This window comes from Aquarana catesbeiana, linkage group LG01, assembly GCF_042186555.1.
Source record: "Aquarana catesbeiana isolate 2022-GZ linkage group LG01, ASM4218655v1, whole genome shotgun sequence".
NCBI classification, from domain to species: Eukaryota; Metazoa; Chordata; class Amphibia; order Anura; family Ranidae; genus Aquarana; species Aquarana catesbeiana.
In genome coordinates, this window is record NC_133324.1 from 446,443,073 (window position 1) to 446,461,790 (window position 18,718).

At 42.9% G+C, this 18,718-nt stretch overlaps 1 protein-coding gene across 2 annotated transcripts in view; it reads right to left on the bottom strand.

Moving 5' to 3' along the window:
• The window catches only part of DENND4C (DENN domain containing 4C), a 245,983-nt gene that overhangs the window by 170,858 nt on the left and 56,407 nt on the right, over window positions 1-18,718 (bottom strand). For both annotated transcript variants that reach the window (XM_073636528.1, XM_073636518.1), the window contains exon 3: window positions 5,608-5,860. In XM_073636528.1, coding sequence (XP_073492629.1) covers window positions 5,608-5,860 — 253 coding nt within the window. The remainder of the gene's footprint in view (window positions 1-5,607; window positions 5,861-18,718) is intronic.

The window sequence follows — 18,718 nt, forward strand, 5'->3', positions numbered from 1 at the left end:
TTCTTTGGAGCGGTGAAGGAGCGGTGTATTCACCGCTCCTTCACCGCTCCTGCCCATTGAAATCAATGGGACAGCGCGGCTATACCGCGGCTATAGCCGCGCTGTATGAGTGATTTTAACCCTTTTTCGGCTGCCAGCGGGGGTTAAAACCGCACCGCTAGCGGCCGAATACAGCTGCAAGAAAAATAGCGCTGTTGTACCGCCGATGCCCCCACCGCCCCAGTGTGAAAGGGGCCTCAAACATATGTAGCAGAGCATTATTAATGTATATATGCAAGACAAGTGAACACAAACTGAGCTACCAAGAGAGGCTTGGCTAGCGTTAACTGAATAAGGTACCAATAAGCACCGTTCAACATTTATACTAGTTGTGAATAATAAAGGAGGCTTGAGAAACAGAACCCATCTGTGATTATCTAAAGCAGCCTCTAAATCTTTTCACCGCGGAGCAAGCCTTGAATTTATTTTTCAGGGAAACCCTTCTAAAGCCCCATACACACGATAGGACTTTGTACAAACTTTCCCTTGGATTTTTGTACAAAGGGCGTTGGCCAGAAGTTTGTCTTGCATACAGACGACAGGACTTTTCCAGCCAACTTTCACCAAATCACTTGGTTTTTCAGCTCTTTACCACCACCCTTTGGTCAACTTCTGTATTGTTGTCTGATATTGTGTCAATCTCGCCACTTTTATTGGCGAGATTGACACCTTGCGAGCCGGGTTCACACTGGTGTGGGGATCCTACTTGGATCCCTGCCAATGCCAGGCACTGTGTATGAATTTGGTATGAATCTTGAGGGGGAACTCCACGCCAAATTTTAGATAAAAAAACGGCATGGGTTCCCCTCCAGGGGCATACCAGGCTCTTAGATCTGGTATGGATTTTAAGGGGAACCCCCTACGCCGAAAAAACAGCGTGGGGGTCCCCCCAAAATCCATACAAGACCCTTAACCGAGCACGCAGCTCGGCCGGTCAGGAAAGGGGGTGGGGACGAGCGAGCGCCCCCCCCTCATGAGCCGTACCAGGCCGCATGCCCTCAACATGGGGGGGTGGGTGCTTTGAGGGGGCGCCCTGCGGCCCCCCACCCCAAAGCACCTTGTCCCCATGTTGATGAGGACAAGGGCCTCTTCCCGACAACCCTGGCCGTTGGTTGTCGGGGTCTGGGGGCGAGGGGCTTATCGGAATCTGGGAGCCCCCTTTAATAAGGTGGCCCCCAGATCCCGACCCCCTGCCCTATGTGAACGAGTACAGGGTACATCGTACCCCTACCCATTTACCTAGGGAAAAAAGTGTCAAGAAAAAAAAAAACACAGTACACAGGTTTTTAAAGTAATTTATTAGGCAGCTCCGGGGGTCTTCTCCCGACTCCGGGGGTCTCTCCGGCGTCTTCTCCCGGTGTCTGGATCTTCTGCCACTCTTTTGCTAGCAGTGGCCTGGACATCTGGATCATCTTCTTCCCTTTTCTCTTCCAGAGATGTTGACACGACGCTCTCTCCGGCTGTAATGCTGTCTGTGCGCTCTGCTATGACTTACATAGGCAGTGACCCCGCCCCTATGACATCACAGTCCCGGGGCATGCTGGGACTGTGAGGTCATAAGGGGGCGTGGTCATAGGATGACATGACCACGCCCCCTTATGACCTCACAGTCCCAGCATGCCCTGGGACTGTGATGTCATAGGGGGGGCGGGGTCACCGCCTATATAAGTCATAGCAGAGCGCACAGACAGCATTACAGCTGGAGAGAGCTTCGTGTCAACATCTCTGGAAGAGAAGAGGGAAGAAGACGATCCAGAAGTCCGGGCTCCTCCGCTAGCAAAAGAGCGGCAAAATAGCGGTAAAAGAGCAGAAGATAGCAGAAGGAAGAAGAACCAGAGAGCGCGGAGATGACACCGGAGAGAAAGAGAAGAGGCCTGAGAGACCCCCGTAGTCGGAAGAAGACCCCTGGAGCTGCCTAATAAATTACTTTTAAAACCTGTGTAGTGTGTTTTTTTTATTGACACTTTTTTTCCCTAGGTGAATGGGTAGGGGTACCATGTACCCCATACTCATTCACATTGGGTGGGGGGGCCGGGATCTGGGGGCCCCTTATTAAAGGGGGCTCCCGGATTCCGATAAGCCCCCCGCCCGCAGACCCCGACAACCAACAGCCAGGGTTGTCGGGAAGAGGCCCTTGTCCTCATCAACATGGGGACAAGGTGCTTTGGGGTGGGGGGGCAGCAGGGCGCCCCCTCCCCCAAAGCACCCACATCCCATGTTGAGGGCATGCGGCCTGGTACGGCTCAGGAGGGGGGGAGGCGCTCGCTCGTCCCCACCCCCTTTTCTGACCGGCCGGGCTGCATGCTCGGATAAGGGTCTGGTATGGATTTTGGGGGGGACCCCAACGCCGTTTTTTCGGCGTAGGGGGTTCCCCTTAAAATCCATACCAGACCTAAGGGCCTGGTATGCCCCCCAGAGGGGAATTCGCGCTCGCTGCAGTAGGAAAATGTGTTTTTCCTATTGCAGCCAGCGCGAGATGTACAGTATCCTGTCGCCGAGAACCAGCGCGATGGGTTCGCGCTGGAAACATTCTCGCAGCCGCGTACTGTAGTTTGTACAAAATGCTTTTGTGTACACATGATCGGACTTTGCTCCATCGGACTTTTGTTGCTGGAAAGTTTGTCCGTTCGCACAGCCAACAAAAGTCCGATGGAAACAGAAAAAGTTTGTCCGATGGAGCGTACACACGGTCGGATGTTGCTCCAAAACAGCTAATTTGCATGTTTGTTGTCAAAAAGTCCGATCGTGTGTACGGGCCTTAAGAGAGATTGTATGCACAGTTCACAATCTATTTAATTTACCGTTTTTTTTTTTTTGTTTTTTTTTTAACACCACCAGCTGTATACAAAATTATTTTTATGAATAATAATAATCTTGAAATATAAATAAAGTTATGATAAAAAGAAATGCAGTGAAAACTGTGGAGTCCTGTAATAATGATCCGTGTAATTTTTACCCCTTACACAAATAGTCAATGGAAAATCTCTCACTTGGTATTGGTGATCAGTTAAAATCTGGCCTCTTGCAGTCAATGAAGGTGGGAGATCATTTCACTGCACATTGCTCAAGGAACCCCTAGAATCCTCAGGATGAACCCTAGTTGAGAAAGGCTGATCTAATACAACCAGATTCTCTCAAACTGTCTTTTGAACTGATTGGCTCTTATGGGAAGCACAGACAGTTTTTTACTTCAGATACCTTTATGAATGAGGCCCACAGTGAATAAATTACAGAAGCACACAGTAAATTAATACATTAAAATATTTGGAGTCAACAGACTTGATATTACAATTACTCAGTACCAAAATGACTGTATATGATGCTACACCTCTTTAAAATTTGTGATTATTAGTATAGACACACCTATATGATACTGAACGCATCATACTTTCTTCTGTCTTTACTGGTGAAAACTGCCATCCTCTGATGCTGTGTAATCACCCTCATCAAGTTCCAATTTGCAGTAAAATTTAGAAACCAATCTTTTAGTAACTAAACTAGACAAAAAGGTGTAATTTAACCTTCTTTTTTTTCTTGCACTCTGAACTATGTACCCTGGATGACGTGAGAATGAACTAGATCCTCTGTCAGGTTTTATTGATGCCAGTGTCTCCACTGGTAGAGATTTTCCATCACTACGTGTACATTGACAAGAGGTCACTGTGCTTGAGAAGTGATGGAAAATCTCTGAACTAAAACAGCAAAAAATAAATTAAAATATCTAAGGGTTTTGATTATGCATCCATATCTTCTTATACTGCCTACGCTGTAGACCTTTATATCTTGTGTAACAGGGTACGAAAATGAAGTCAGAACTCTCCAAGGATGTCACAAACCATGATAAACACCTGACAGAAGTTTTAACTCTTCCCCACGCTCTCTCAGCCTATAATAGCAAAAATAAAAAAAAAAATTAAACTGCAGTCAGGCTTAAATGTGTACCTTACACACGGGGCAGGCTCCGTTGAATAGTAATAAACAAACAATCCCCTGCGCTCGCAGTTTTTAACCCAGAGGCACATGAGTTACAGAGTGCAAAATCCCTTCTTAGCGTCAAAAGTCTTGCTGCCCTTTCAGGACAATGGGTATCCTCAGACTAAAAAACAACAACAAAAAGAAAAAAGTGCAGCAACCTAGCGCATTACCTTAATAAAATGTATTCCAAGATAAAACAGCAATAAATATACTCAACGTAATTTAAATAAACGCATGTCATAGCAAGTGTGATTGACTGCCTGAAGGTCTAATCAAGTCCATTGGTACTGCCGGAAGACAAGGTGTCGTCTGAAAATGGCACATGCGTTTCAAGGGCGAACCCTCTTCATCAGAGCCCGGGTAGTGAATGACCCACTGACATTCCCACTATTCATATATACACACACCCAGCTGCAATGTTGCAGCCCCCCACAAGCTATTGGGAGGTGTGGTGTCTAAAATAAATATATATATATATAAATATATATTATATATAAAGCATGTAAAAATTGTTATATAAAAACACAGCTCATTCTGGTAAGGGGAAGTTGCCAGCATAAATGCCATACCTAAAGCAAAGCCTCCCGCACTTCTGGGTTTAGATGTTGGGCATGCGTTCCACACATGCCATGTTCACATTACAGGCACCTATGGGAATCTGCAGCCCTTTGAAATGAACGGACCAACAGAATCATCCCCCCATATGGAATAAAGCTTCAGGTATGGCACAGCTGGGTGTGTATATATGAATAACGGATATGTCAGTGTGTCACTCACTACCCTGACTCCGATGAAGAGGATTCGCCCTTGAAAATGCGACAGCCACCCAAAAACTTAATAAACATATTGAAACAGAAAACACGTCAGCCATTTTCGAATGCCTCCTGGTCTTATGGCAGTACGAATGGACTTGATTAGACCTTCAGGCAGTCAAACCCACTTGCTATGACATGCGTTTATTTAATTTATGCTTGTGAGTATCGCTGTTTAATCACTGTTTTTATCTTGGAACACATTTTATTGCAGTAATGCGCTAGGTCGGTGCGCCCTATTCTTTTTATTATGGTTATTCAGGCTTCATTGGAGTCTGGTTGCTCAGCGGGGAATCGGACCACTGAACCCCACTGAGCAGGCAAATGGCGGGTCCTTGTCTGTTCTGCTAATGTAGAGCAGACACAGCCAACTCTCCTCTTTGGGCGGTCGGATGTAAACAAACCGCCTATCCGTTTACAGTGACTGCCACATGTCCGTTGATACCCGCCGCTCCATAGAAGAGACTGGAGGGTATGATCAGGTCTGCCTGAACAACTGACAGGCAGACCCCATAGGTCCACTACTGTAAAAGGGGTATAACAATCCCCAGCTATACATGTCCTATCAGTACCTAAGTGTTTAAATAGAATGTATGTCCATACTGAATAAGGCTGCTACATATTGGGCTCATCCTTTCAAAAGAGCGCTGATTTTTTACCATCAAAGTGCAAAAATAAGTGAAAAACATATAGTAAGCGATAGTAAATGAACCTAAAAAGTGCAACAAGCTTTTACATGTAACAGCTCATTCAAGTGCTCTTTCCTTTGTTATTTTCTTACCACGCCGCAGTTGAGGTTTTTGTCCACCTTACAGAAAGTGTGAGGTGGGATCTCCCCTTTGTTGGTGATGATCACACAGATGTCGGTGACTGCAAGAGAGTTCTGAGTACGGTCAAGAGCTGCACGGCGATAAGTGACGAATATTCTTGATGACGTAGCCGAGCTATTGTTTACATTAGCACAGCGCCCATATGGAGTTGCTTGAATTGTCTCGCAGCCCGACATAAGACGCTCCTTTCCTTCATACAGCACTCTTAAAAGAAGAAAAAAAAGGATGGGAAAAGGATGTCAATTTTTATAAGTAAAGCATGTAAAAATGGGTCAGGAATCAAGAGTAAAATGTTTGTATTACTCATTCTTGAATATTTTCCACACATGAAATACGAGAGGGGTAGAGCGTTGATGAATACAGGACTGACCCTATTCGTTCAACACTGGAAAGAGCTAGACATTTTTACCAAGCCAGGAAATATGTTCAATGATAACAAGACAGGATAAGGCCTCATGTACACAGGGCTTTTGCCCAGCTCTCCTAGACAACTTTCCTGCTGACAGCAACGTTTTGGCAGAAAAAACTCTTGACACTTCTAAACGCGTGTAAGGTGCTTAGGCACATCAATCACTTGGGCGTTTATTCTGCCCATTAAAATGAATTAATGCTCAAACACTAAAACGTGCCAAGTGTTCTTGTGCATTAAGATGCATTTACACACATCCAGCGGCTTTTCTGCCTCTGAATGCCTGTGTGTGCATGGACACATAGGCTAACATGCTAGGGCGTTTAGAGACTTAAAAAAAAAAACAAAAATGCCAGATGCCCCTGGGAGCAGCGTTAAAAATGTCCAGTGTGCATGAGGTCTTTTTTATTAGGTGCACTGGCATACTAAGACTTTCTATTGTAATCATTTCAATAAATAGACTAAAATCATTTGCCCGGCCAAAAAAAGGTCTCATTTGCACAAAGTTGCCAATGCCAATAAGTGTGATATATTTGGTACAGTGAACCATATCTTTTTCTAAAATTCACTACACTTATAAGATAACGAAGAGGGCCACACAGATTTTGGTCCAGATTGGTCAGGCCTACAAAACATACCATTACATATTTAATAGCTCAGCCAGGTTTATTTGCAAATATAAGATTATGAGGTGAAGAGACCCCAGTAATAGTTAAAAGTGTCAAAAAGAAAATACAAAAACAGGCCCTCCTAACCCACTTACCTTGAATTGTAATGTAACTGTACGTTTTCCATTCATATTGTAAAGCACTGCACAAAATGTTGGTGCTATATAAATCCTGTATAATAATTATAACTTACATGACTTGGCTTTACTATAGGTTTATAGAAATGAAGAGTACCTGCAGTGTATTATACAGCCATTGTGATTTGTCTTTGCTTGTTTTTGCTGACAGTTTAGTATTAATTCTTTTCCTGGGTCCCAGTACAGTAACAAATTTTCTTACAGTATTTGGTTCCTTGGTTTAACAAGTTTAACCCCCATTTACGATTGCATAACACAAAAATGCGCAATCCATGAAATCCTGGGCGCCACATAAATGTGTTCTGTGTTTGTGCTGGAGGCGCACTCGCTCGCGAGCTCCCAACACAGGGACCAGGCTGTTGGTGACAGCTTCAGGCCTCGTACTAATCATTAGGACTCGGGGAAACAGGACCCGATCCCATGATCACTGTGATAGCCTACGTTCGGCTATCATAGTGATCATTTACCTTGTAGCCCGCCGCAATGTTGTTGAGCCCTCATGTTGTTGTGAAGAGGAGAAGTAACATAGGAAAATATACAATGTATACAGAAGTCCAAAAAAAAATCTGTTGGAAAATAAAATAATCTGCTGGGGGGGATAAAAAAAAATAAACTAGTTCAAGACTTGATCTAGTTTCGTGAGTGTTAGTGGCAGTGTGTCAGTGACAATGTCAGTTAGTTCCAGTAAGTGGCGGTGCCAGTTGGTGGCAGTGTGGCAGCATGTTTTTGTTAATAAAAGGGTTTTAGATTTAGTGTCAGTGCAAGTGCATGAAAAAAAAAGAAGCTAACTGCATACTATTGATTAGAAATCAAAAGGAGATCCTCTTTATTGTTAAAAAAAACCCCCAAAAAATGCATACCGTGGGGGACAGAAAGGGTGACGCATTTTGAGCACTCAGTGCTATTGTTTCTTGGCCCTACTTTGGGTACAAAGGACAAATGTGAGATGTGGTTTCACTGCAGTTGACAGGAGTAGAAGAATTTATTTTGCAAGGTTTTTTTGTGGTAGGTCGTGGCAACGGCATGAAAATATCAGACTAAAATGAAAATAAATATATTAGATTTTTTTTTTTTTTTTTTTACTATTTTAGGTCAGTTTTCTTTTGATAATGAAACAAAATCAGGAGATAGTATTTACCACCAAATGAAAGCCCAATCTGTCCTGAAAATAAATAAATAAATAAACCACTGGGATACACCAAGTAGTTCTGATGATATACACAGTTAGGCATCTTTCACACCTGCAGACCGAACGGGTCCATCTTTCCTATTTTGTTAGGTGGACCCGACCGGACCACCCATTGTTCCCTATGGGACGGCGGATGTCAGCGGACATGTGCCAGCTGTCACTGACCGCCATGCAATACATTCGCCATTCCTCCCTTTCCATCCGCCCGTCTCATAGAGAACATTGGGCTGTGTTCGCGTCCACTCTGTATAGCGGAGCGGACACTGACTTGTCATGCGCCTGCTCAGCGGGGATCAGTTGACAGATGCCCCACTGAGCAGGTGGATCCACTTGGATGGATTTCGCCCTGTGTGAAAGGGGCCTTATACTAACACAAAGTTGCAAAATTGGGTCTGGGCATTAACGTTTTGATACTGGTCATGAAGGGGTTAAGAACCCATGTTCTATGGACACAAAGAAAAGCAAAATCCTCAGCTCATTTTGAAAGCAAAAAAACTGTTTTAGGGGGCACTATGGGATTGACAATCTTTTCATTCACAGATACAATAAACCTCGTAATTTTATACTGCGTCACCAAAACCACACAGCCTTTTTGAAGTAGACCATCCACTGACATCTCTGCTGGGGAAACTTATGTAATAAAGTTAGCCTAAACAAATAATGACTATGCAGAGCAGTAACCAGAAGCATTGCCAGCTAAGCATCTATGAGCTCTGGACTGCACCACAAAAGACATCGTACAACTTTCAAAAAATGAAATCATTTTTAGATTTTTTTTTTTTTTTTTGTCTTAAAAAAAAAAAAAAAAAACACTCTGCTTTTTTTGGGCTGGAAATTAGTCACTCTAATCCAAACACTTTAAATTTGCTGTATGAGCCACTGCAAAGGTTCCAATAGGAGCAGGACAACGATTTGTGGTGCATGCACAAACTGACCATATTTAGACACTGAAGATCATAATTGGATGCTGGAAAAAAGGGGCACTTTCCCAAAGCAACACAGAAATAAATAAAAATATTTTAGAGTAGTGGAAGGGTAAAACCCTTGTTTTAGCACCCGAGTATAGATGTGAAGGGACATCTCATCGAGCCCCAGGTAGCAGTAAAAAAACAAGCATGTGTTGTAATTCTTCCCTACCCTGACAAAAAATACGTTTTTGGCTTGACAAACTATTTGCCTCCTTCTCTCTGGTGCCTACAATGTAAATAGGTTTTAGAACAATTCCCAAAAAATCGGCTGGCATGGCAACAGCATTATGGATGGCCAAAAACACATGATGTTTTATATCTGAGCATCGCTTTTAATTATTTTTAACTGCTTAGAGCAGTGGTCTCCAAATTGCGGCCCTTTGCTTGCCTTTGACCGGCCCTTGAGGCATTATTCCTGCCACTGACACCAACAGTGAGGCACTATTCCTTCCACTGACACCAACGATGGGGCATAGCTCCTTCCACGGACAACAAAATTGGGGCACTATGCCTCCCACTGACACCAACCATTTCTCGCCCTATATCCAAAGATTGGGCATTGTTTACTTACACTGGGTTCAGTCCAAGCCTCCCTAAAGTCTGAAGGACAGTAAACTGGCCCTTTCCTAGAAAATTTGGAGACCCTTGGCTTAGCCTTAGACTATAGTGAATGCCTTCAAAAGGTCAGCAGGATGGGAAGGATAACTTGGTATATTTGAGTGGTGAAATTTAAGCTCACCTGTTAAAAAGTTTTTTAAATCTCTCATTGCAGTATGTTGAAAGAGAATTCCTCAGTGGAGCTCTGAAAAGTCCAACTAGGCTTTAGGCTTACAATCGTTTTATGCTCTGTACTAAAATTCACACAGGAATGCTGTGCAGGAAACCCTGACATATTCACAACGCACTGGGTGTGCGATCTGCTGCAGGTATCAATATAAAGGGGTTGTAAAGGTAATTTTTTTTTTTAAAAAAAATAACAAACATGTTATACTTACCTTCACTGTGCAGCTCGTTCTGCACAGAGCGGCCCCGAACCTGGTCTTCTGGGGTCCCTCGGCGGCTGTTTCAGCTCCTCCCCGCAAGAACTAACCACCTTAATGCGAGCTCCCTCGCATGGTGGTTAGTTATTGCGGGCGCGCTCCCGTGATACAGCCGGCGGCTATAGCCGCTCACTGTATCACTCTGCCCCGCTGCTCAGCGCGCCGCGTCATTGGATGTGATTGACAGCAGCCAATGGCTGCTGAAGCACCAATGGCTGCGCTGCTTCCAATCCATCCACTGTAGCCAATCAGCGGCCAGCCTGAGCGGAGGAATAGATGTCGGGAGCGAGCAGCTGTTTTTCGAGGGGTCAGGTAAGTAAAACGGGGGGGCTGGGGGCTACGGTATTGTCAGAAGTTTTTTCACCTTAATGCATAGAATGCATTAAGGTGAAAAAATGTTTACCTTTACAACCCCTTAATCCTAACGACACCACAAAATGCAGATTGCATAAAAAGTATGTTTGCCTTCCCCAGATGACATAGTACCACAGTAGTAGTGCATGAGCTACTTATGATACGATCCAGTGCAATTTCAGCCTATTCAAATGAGTTGCATGTTTCTTTGCCATTCAGGTGTGAAGTGGCCCTAATAGCAATAGGAGAGTGCAGGCTGGCTAGTAGGACCTTAATGCTTGACTTAAAACCTAGCAAGGTTTGGTCAGCTGAACTTAAAAGGATAAGGTCACCCTTTACAAAAAAACAAATAATAAAAGCACATTTTTTTGCAGGTAAAATAAATGTGCATTTACGATTTTTTATTTTTTAGGAGCCTCGAAAGCATTGCACCAACAAATCGCTGGTGCCATGCAGGACTCCTGCAGACTGTTCATGTAAGTGCTGTGCCCGTACATCATACAAGCAGGCAGTTTTATGCGGACAGGAAAAATTAATGGACTACCGCAGCGCTCAATAGCACAGAACTACAAACCGACAGCTGCAAAGGATGACGGTACTTGTAGTTCGTTCCTTCACAGAATGGCCCCACATGGCCGCGCTCTTTTCAAAAAGTGACAACTTGTATGGGGAACTTCTCCCTGTACTGCTGTCACACAGAGGCAGCAGATTCCCAAGCAGCTGCAGGGACATGTTCCATGTTCCACCCTAAAAACAGGTGCAACATGTTCCCTAAGGTGAACTTATCCTTTAAGCAGGAAAAAGAGCAAAGAAGAATATGCCCCAAACAATGATTTCCATGTTAAGTGTTTGGTTGAGCAAGATGTTATATAAAATAGCTGTAGATCAGGGTTTCTCAACCTTTTCTCAGTCAAGGAACCCTTTAAAAATGATGGACAATCTCAAGGCACCGCATTCTAAAATGTAAAAACTACTAATAGTTTTACATAATTCAGCAACATCCGCAAGTCCAAGTAGGGCACCCAACGTTAGAGGTGTTTTTTCTTCGAAAGCAAATACACTTTTACAAACTTGTACTGACTTGTTTTCCAATGTTTCTCCATCACTCAGCTAATGTGACCCCACCACTGATGAAGAGGGGCAGAAGAGTGACAAACAAGACAATTGACATCCTTCTTATCAACTGATGACGCCACTGGTCATCAGGATGCCGGTAGCTAGAAGGTTGCAATGGTGCTCAATGAAAACCTGTGACTTGTGATGGCTTGTACACAATTTATGGGTAATTTGTAGGCATTTTGCCAAGGCACTCCTGAAGAAACCTCAAGGCACCCTGGTTGAAAAAGGCTGCTGTAGATTTCTAAGAGTTGCTATTGTACACAGATCTTTTTACTTAAGTTTCTCTTAAATCAGCATTAGGAGTTCATGTCACGCTGCTGCTAAAACCCAAAACCAAGCTTTAGTTTCTCCCAGGTATTTTTTAGAAGTCTGTAAATACTGGATGGCAGTAACACACATTTTATACCCGGGGTTGGCAACACGTCAACGAGTACATCCATTAGGCCCCTTTCACACGATCGGACCGTTCAGGTCAGCCTGTCAGTTTTGACGGAGGACCTGAACGGGCGCTCCGTGTTAGCCTATGGAGCGGCGGATGTCAGCGGAGACATGTCCGCTGACATCCGTCCCGTCCGATCCGCTAAAAGTAGACGTATGGCCCTACGTCCAGATCAGTCGCTGGCGGATCGGGCGAGATCTGATGAAAACGGACATGCTGACCGTTTTCATCCGATCCCTCCATAGGCAGCAGCTGCGCCTGACAAGCTCCTCCACGCTTAGTGAGCAGAGAGGGACCTGTCATCCGCCGGCTCAGCGGAGATCAACGGACTGATCTCCCGCTGAGCCGGCGGACAGAGGCGGGCTGCGTGGATACGGAGTCCACCTCGTGTGAATGAGGCCTTCCTCTCACCTTCACTGCAGAGCAGAGGGCGGGAGGGAGCACAGTACTGGATAGAGGGCGGGGGAGGAGCAGGAACTCTCCCCCCTCCCCCAGTACTGTGCTGCCTCCAGCTCTCCATCTGCTGTAAGTTAGGAAAGTGCCATTTACACACTGCGGGTTGTTTGTGAAGGGAGCAAAAAACACTCTTGGAAGGGGGCTGGAAAAACAGGACATTACTGTGGGAGGCAATGAAAAACTGCTATGGGGTCAAAGGACAATACTGTGGAGGGGGGCTAAAGGACACATACATTTACAGCAAATGGAATGTACTATGCTCCATTTATATCGGATACACATGCAAGGCCCAAGACCAACTTCATACTTCAACTATGAGCTCTAAAGCACACATTTCGGAGAAATACATACAACATTTACAATCACTTGGGCTGACTGTGCTATTAAGCCACCAAAGCTAATCATGAAATTATACGGTACAGTTGTCTCCAGGGTCAGGTGCTCTTAAAACATCACAAATGGGCTGAATAGACTTGGCAGAATACCAGTACTTGTTCATGGCCAATGCTGGGTTTCCAGGAAACCTAAGTCAAAGGGTCTACACACAGCAGGTGCACACCTAATTACACAAGGTCTGGACATGTATGAAAGGGAGAGCGGAAAGGTGAGACCAACAAAGGCTTATATCCATCCTTTCTAAAGATGAGCTCAAACAGCATTTTGTAATGAGGTTAGTGGAAAAACAGCAAATATGCTGCTGACTTTCTCTAATTGGCATGAAGCTTTGGAAAAAAGCAAAAGCAGCATATAACATCTGCCTAATTCACATATGCATGGTGGACAGCAGAAACATCAACATAAAATTTAAAAAAAGTTAACAAAAAAAAGTAATTAAAGCAAATGTAAAGCTAAAATGTGTTTTTGTAGGTTTAGGTAGAGTAGGGAAAGACAATAAGCCTTGTCAAGTGTTAATTGTTGTCTGTGTCCTTGTGTGGTAGATTCACCCTACTCTTTGTATCCGGATGACTTGATACCAAGATAGAAAGTGATGGAAGAAGGTTACAGTTGTCACCAAAATAAGAGTTGGGGGAAACATGTTTTGGCAAAAACACCAAGGACTTATTTACATTTGTGGCAGCCCTTGTGGTCCTTCTGAAAAGTGATCCACACTTAATTTTTTTTCAGGGAGCAGTAGACAGGCGCCTGGGAGACAATAAGTCAACTTCTCAGTACCTGTTTTAATCCATAAAAGCCTGCCCCACCACACAGTTACAGCACAGCCCCATTCACTTGAATGGGTCACATTCGGCAGTCATACTGAGGAGAGTAATTTTTGCCATGGCTGTGAAGCAAAGCATCTTGGCTGCAGCATGCGTACAACCCCGTCTGCAACCGAGCTAGGCTAAAGGGATGGTAAAACTGTGGCTCAGCCACCTATATTTACCGTTCCCAGCCCCAAGTGTGAACGTGTATAACTAAAATGCAAAACTTTTTTTTTTTAATTTGTTTTAGATGGGGAGAGGGATTAGAACACCTGTTCGTTTGCATTGCTGTGTCCCTATGAAGGAGATTCACCTTTTCTGTTTGTCCTGTTTACCATTATCATTGAAAGTGAAAGCAAAAGAAAATCCCAAGTTTGGGTTGTTCCTGGAAAAGTAATAGAGGGAAAATTTTCCAATGGGGTCATTAGTTCTGCTGAGATGGGGGTTCCCAAACAATTCCCTTAATTTGCAGGTTTCCTCTCACTTCCTGTTTGGCTCAGAGACAGGAAAGTGAAGGGAAATCTCCCCAATTGGACACAGATGGTGAAAAAAAAAATATCTGACAAGGGTTATAAACCTTCCTTACGCTATCCAAAAAAATAAGTTTTGCCTATAGTTCTACTTTAAGAGAAATTTCTCACACTGTGTCAATTTTCTCTTGCTTCCTGTTGCATCTCTTTGCTGAAACATGGGCTAAACAAAAATGGTCTAAATGCAAGAACCATGTATATTATGACTCAAATCTTGTAATGTTTGTATATTTTCTTCAGTTTTTTTTTTTGCAGGATTTATATAGCACTGAGAGTTGACGCAGCGCTTTGCAAAGATTTGTGCAGCAATCCAGTGTTAAACAATTCCTGTAGTTTACCTCTGTGCATAAGTTTCAGATAACATAGACCAGTGCTTGCTGCTCTCTCTCCCTGAGCTAGGTTACTGGCCTTGTACCTGCCCCCCACTCTGTACAGTTTAAAATGCATGTATAGCTATTTTAAAGGCTAGCTACAGACAGGTAAACGTCTTACTAAAGTGGAGAGAAATCTGCCCAACCTAAAAAAAAAAAAAAAAAAAGTGTACCTACACCCAGTGGTTGACAGATTCCTGCTCAGGGCTCCTGGTTGTTAGAGCCAACACCTGCCAGCATCCTAACAACCAGTGACCTGCCCCTGACAGCACATTCAGCTGTATTTCCTCTTCTGGTCGAAAGTTCTTAGCCTATAGTGTTGGGCTATTTTCTCTACTGGTTGAATGTTCTTTAAATCTTTTGGCTGAATGTTCTTAAAGTGTTACTAAACCCAGGACCCTGCATTTACTATATTTGGTCTTCCACAGTACACAGAACATGGAAATGCAATTATTTTAGTAAATTTAGCAGTCTTGTGATTTCTATCAGTTCCTGGTGAAGCTTGTAGGAGTTTTCATACTGCACTGAGCTGTCCTATGAGGCTGCAGGGCTCCTGACCCTCTGTTTGGACATGTCTGGACAGTGCTGATTGGCCCTGTGCGGATCACATGCATTCTCCCAAGGAAAAAAAAAAAAAAAACTTTCAACACACACCAAACTGAACATGTGCAGCCTGACTCCAAAAGCTCTGTCTTATCCAGACATGTTTTGAAGTCAATGGAAGAAAAGGACAATCTGTGCACACAGGATCAAGCAGCCTATTTACACAATGCAGAGGATTAACTCCTTAAGTTCCACAGTGAGTATAACAAGCATGCTTTACTGCATATACAGACTGATTTTACTGTTGTGGGTGTAGTTAAGACTATTTTTCTCAATCTCGTTAGGATCAAACCTTAGGAATGTTCCATACTCATGGCAAAAGGCAACAAATATAAACTCACAATACACACCTACTCCAAGCATTACAGGTATTATTCGTGACTTTTGCACAAATGTTGAGACATTTGCAGATCAAATGTTTCATACACAGACCCCCTTTAAGTACTATGCACAGGTAGAATTCTTTGTATACAGAAAACAGCGCTGTGCTATTTAAAGAAACTATGTCACAGCACAAGTTTGGCAAAGGAAGCTTCTCTCTGAAATACAAAGCAAAAGCTTCCTTTACAAACATTACAACACGCAGAAAAGTCAGTCTGTTTGTTCCACAGGAAGCAATGCTTTGTTTTCATTTTTTTCTTTCATTATTAGTACACTGTAGAAAAAAAATTACTCGCATGTCCTTAAAACATAAAAGTCCCCATGCAACTTTGAGGCCTCATGCACATAGGATGTTTTGCAAATGCTCTTAGAAGCCTTTCCTCCTGGCAGCAGCGTTACAGCAGAAACAATAAAAAAAAAAAAAGCCTGACACTTGTAAAAGTGTTTAAAGTTTTTACAAGCTTTTAGACGCATTTACAGGCGTCAAGAGCTTGGGCGTTAATTCATTTAATTGGCTACAATATTAATCTATTCTGGCCACCGAAATGAATTAAGGCGCCTAGCGTTTAGCAGGCTGCTGCTCCTGGACGCACTGGCAGAAAGTTTTTTTTTTTGCTTCTAAAAGTCCCTGCCACTAAATGCTGCTAAAAGTCTGTGTGTGCGCATGTACACATAGGCTAACATGCAGGGGAGTTTAGAGGCAGGGGAAAAAAAAAAAAAAAGTCAGACTCCCCTAGGAGCAACTGTAAAATCATCCGGTGTGCATGAGGCCTGACTGACCAAAAAAAAAAAAAATGCATTCTAGGAGACATTTTTCATAGCTCAAAAGAGCACTTTTGTGTTTTCGTTATATACAATTTGCAGTTTGAAAGGATAATTGTCATTTTAATGCAATTATCTCCATTAGGCCCCCCTCTGGAAACTCTGCTTTTCTTATATAACTGGTTCAGTTCATTATTAGAAGTGTCATCTAAAATGCTGTTCGCTGGTAATCTTGGCCTGCCCAGCACTGCAAAGCCATTCTTAAAAATCTGCAAACTCCAGCAAGTCAACCCTGGTACATAGGAAGCCTAAACTCTGTTCACTGCAATGGGAGAAAGAGTTGAGGATGGGCCTTCCATTTAAGTGACCGAAGTACAGGTTACGCATGTAGAGAGGACAAGGCGCAGAAGATTTTGAAGAACTGCTAGACACGTCACATGGAATACAGGGAAATGCATTTTTTGGTTACAAAAAATGCTGTGAAAGGAGAGGACCAAACTTGGTGGCGTACACTCTTATTTTCCAAAGCAATACCTGATTTAACAAGGTCAACCTCTTTAGCTTTTGAGACCAGGGACAGATGGGAGATGTATTGCAACAAGACTAGTAGGTGCTACTAATTATTTAGCCACCATTCTAGTGCGACCATGTTCTTTTCAGTAAAATAGGAAAAATAAAAAAAAGTTTTCTATTCTGCTCCTTCAAAATTTCCCATCACTGTGGTCAAAAACGAACGTCGATTGGACCCCACTAACAATTTAAAAAATCAAACGGACGTTCTTAAAATTAAATTTTTTTTGAAGGAAGACATTGTTTTTGAATGGTCAGCATAAGTGACAGCAGGCGCAGGTAGCTTTTATCAAGCCACCTGCCTATGACAAGAGAATCTGTCATACATAATATATTACAGTTCTGTTAAAATCTGCAAAACAGTCTATTTTTTTTTCCTTAAATAAAAAAAAAATGTGATCTGAGTCTGTTGATATTTACCAGATTCAAGCTCTAATACAGTAGTATATACAGTATATCTCTTCTGTCATTCTCAGAGTGGATTTGAGATTTTGCTAACGAACCATATAGTTGGTTATTTACATTTACCACTGCATAGATAAGAATAAATTGCCTTTTATTTTAAACTTTACATATTAACTAAATTATACACCACACTTTAAGGTTATTATCCGATTAATTGAAACAATAAATTGGCCAACTAATCTAGACATCCATCAAAGACCCTCTGCAGACAATATAATTATGCAGGCCCTTGGACGGAACCAATCAACCATTCTTAAAGGATGCATTCACCTTTGTAATAAAAATAAATGTACATCTTTTTGCAGGTAAAAAAAAAAAATATATATATATATATATATATATATATATATATATATATATATATATATATATATATATACACACACACACACACACACACACACACACACACATTATTTTTTTTCTACTAGGAGCCTGCAGCGCATTGCACCCACGATCAGCATCAATGAACTACCTAGATCGCTCAACAGCGCCCTGGTAGATCATTAAAGTGGTGTTCCGGCTGAAATTATACTTTTAAAATAAAAATACCCCCATAATACACAAGCTTAATGTATTCTAGTAAAGTTAGTCTGTAAACTAAGGTCTGTTTTGTTAGTTTATAGCAGTAGTTTGTTATTTTATAAACTTACAGCAGGCCATGGCCATCTTAAGTGTGGGCATCTGAAGCCAGACTGTATTTCTTCCTGGATCTCATCCTTGCAGATCTCGTACATGCTCAGTGCAGCACAAGCAGTGTAATAGGTTTCAGGTCAGGTTTCCATAGCAATGGCAGTTTCCGAGGAAGTTGCCGCCCCTTCCCAGAAGGCATTGCAAACAGGAAATGATGTGATGGGCCGCGGCCAGGGAGGAGGAAGTGAAAAATGAATACAGCAGATATACATTAGGTGCTGAGAAAAAAAATTTAAAAATATCCAATTTGTTTACAGTGCACAGTTTAGTGAGGGATGCTGAAGAGTTGTAAAAGTGGGTGGAACTCCACTTTAAGAACTACAATCCATCAGCATCAAAGTGTGTCGGTTCTTGTAGTTCCCCCATTTACAGAACTCTGAACTAATAACGCACCCGAGGGGGGGGGTAAGGGGGGCTAAGGGAGCCTCACGCGGCTACTTTTTTAATTTTATTTTTTTTATTGTGACAGCGGTGGCAGGGAAAGGATTTCCCGCCTGCTGTCCATGGGGGATTGGGGGTCACGGGGCTGATGCAACAGTAAGGAGAACTTATCTGGTAAAAAAAAAACTTTTGTATATGGCTCCCCAGGCAGTGTCATTCCAATTACTAAAAAAATATATACACCCAGCAAAAGCTCCACTTGTGACATATTTTAGGTAAAAGGTTCTCTGAGAAAAACAATGAAAGCCCTTATCAAAATTGGCTA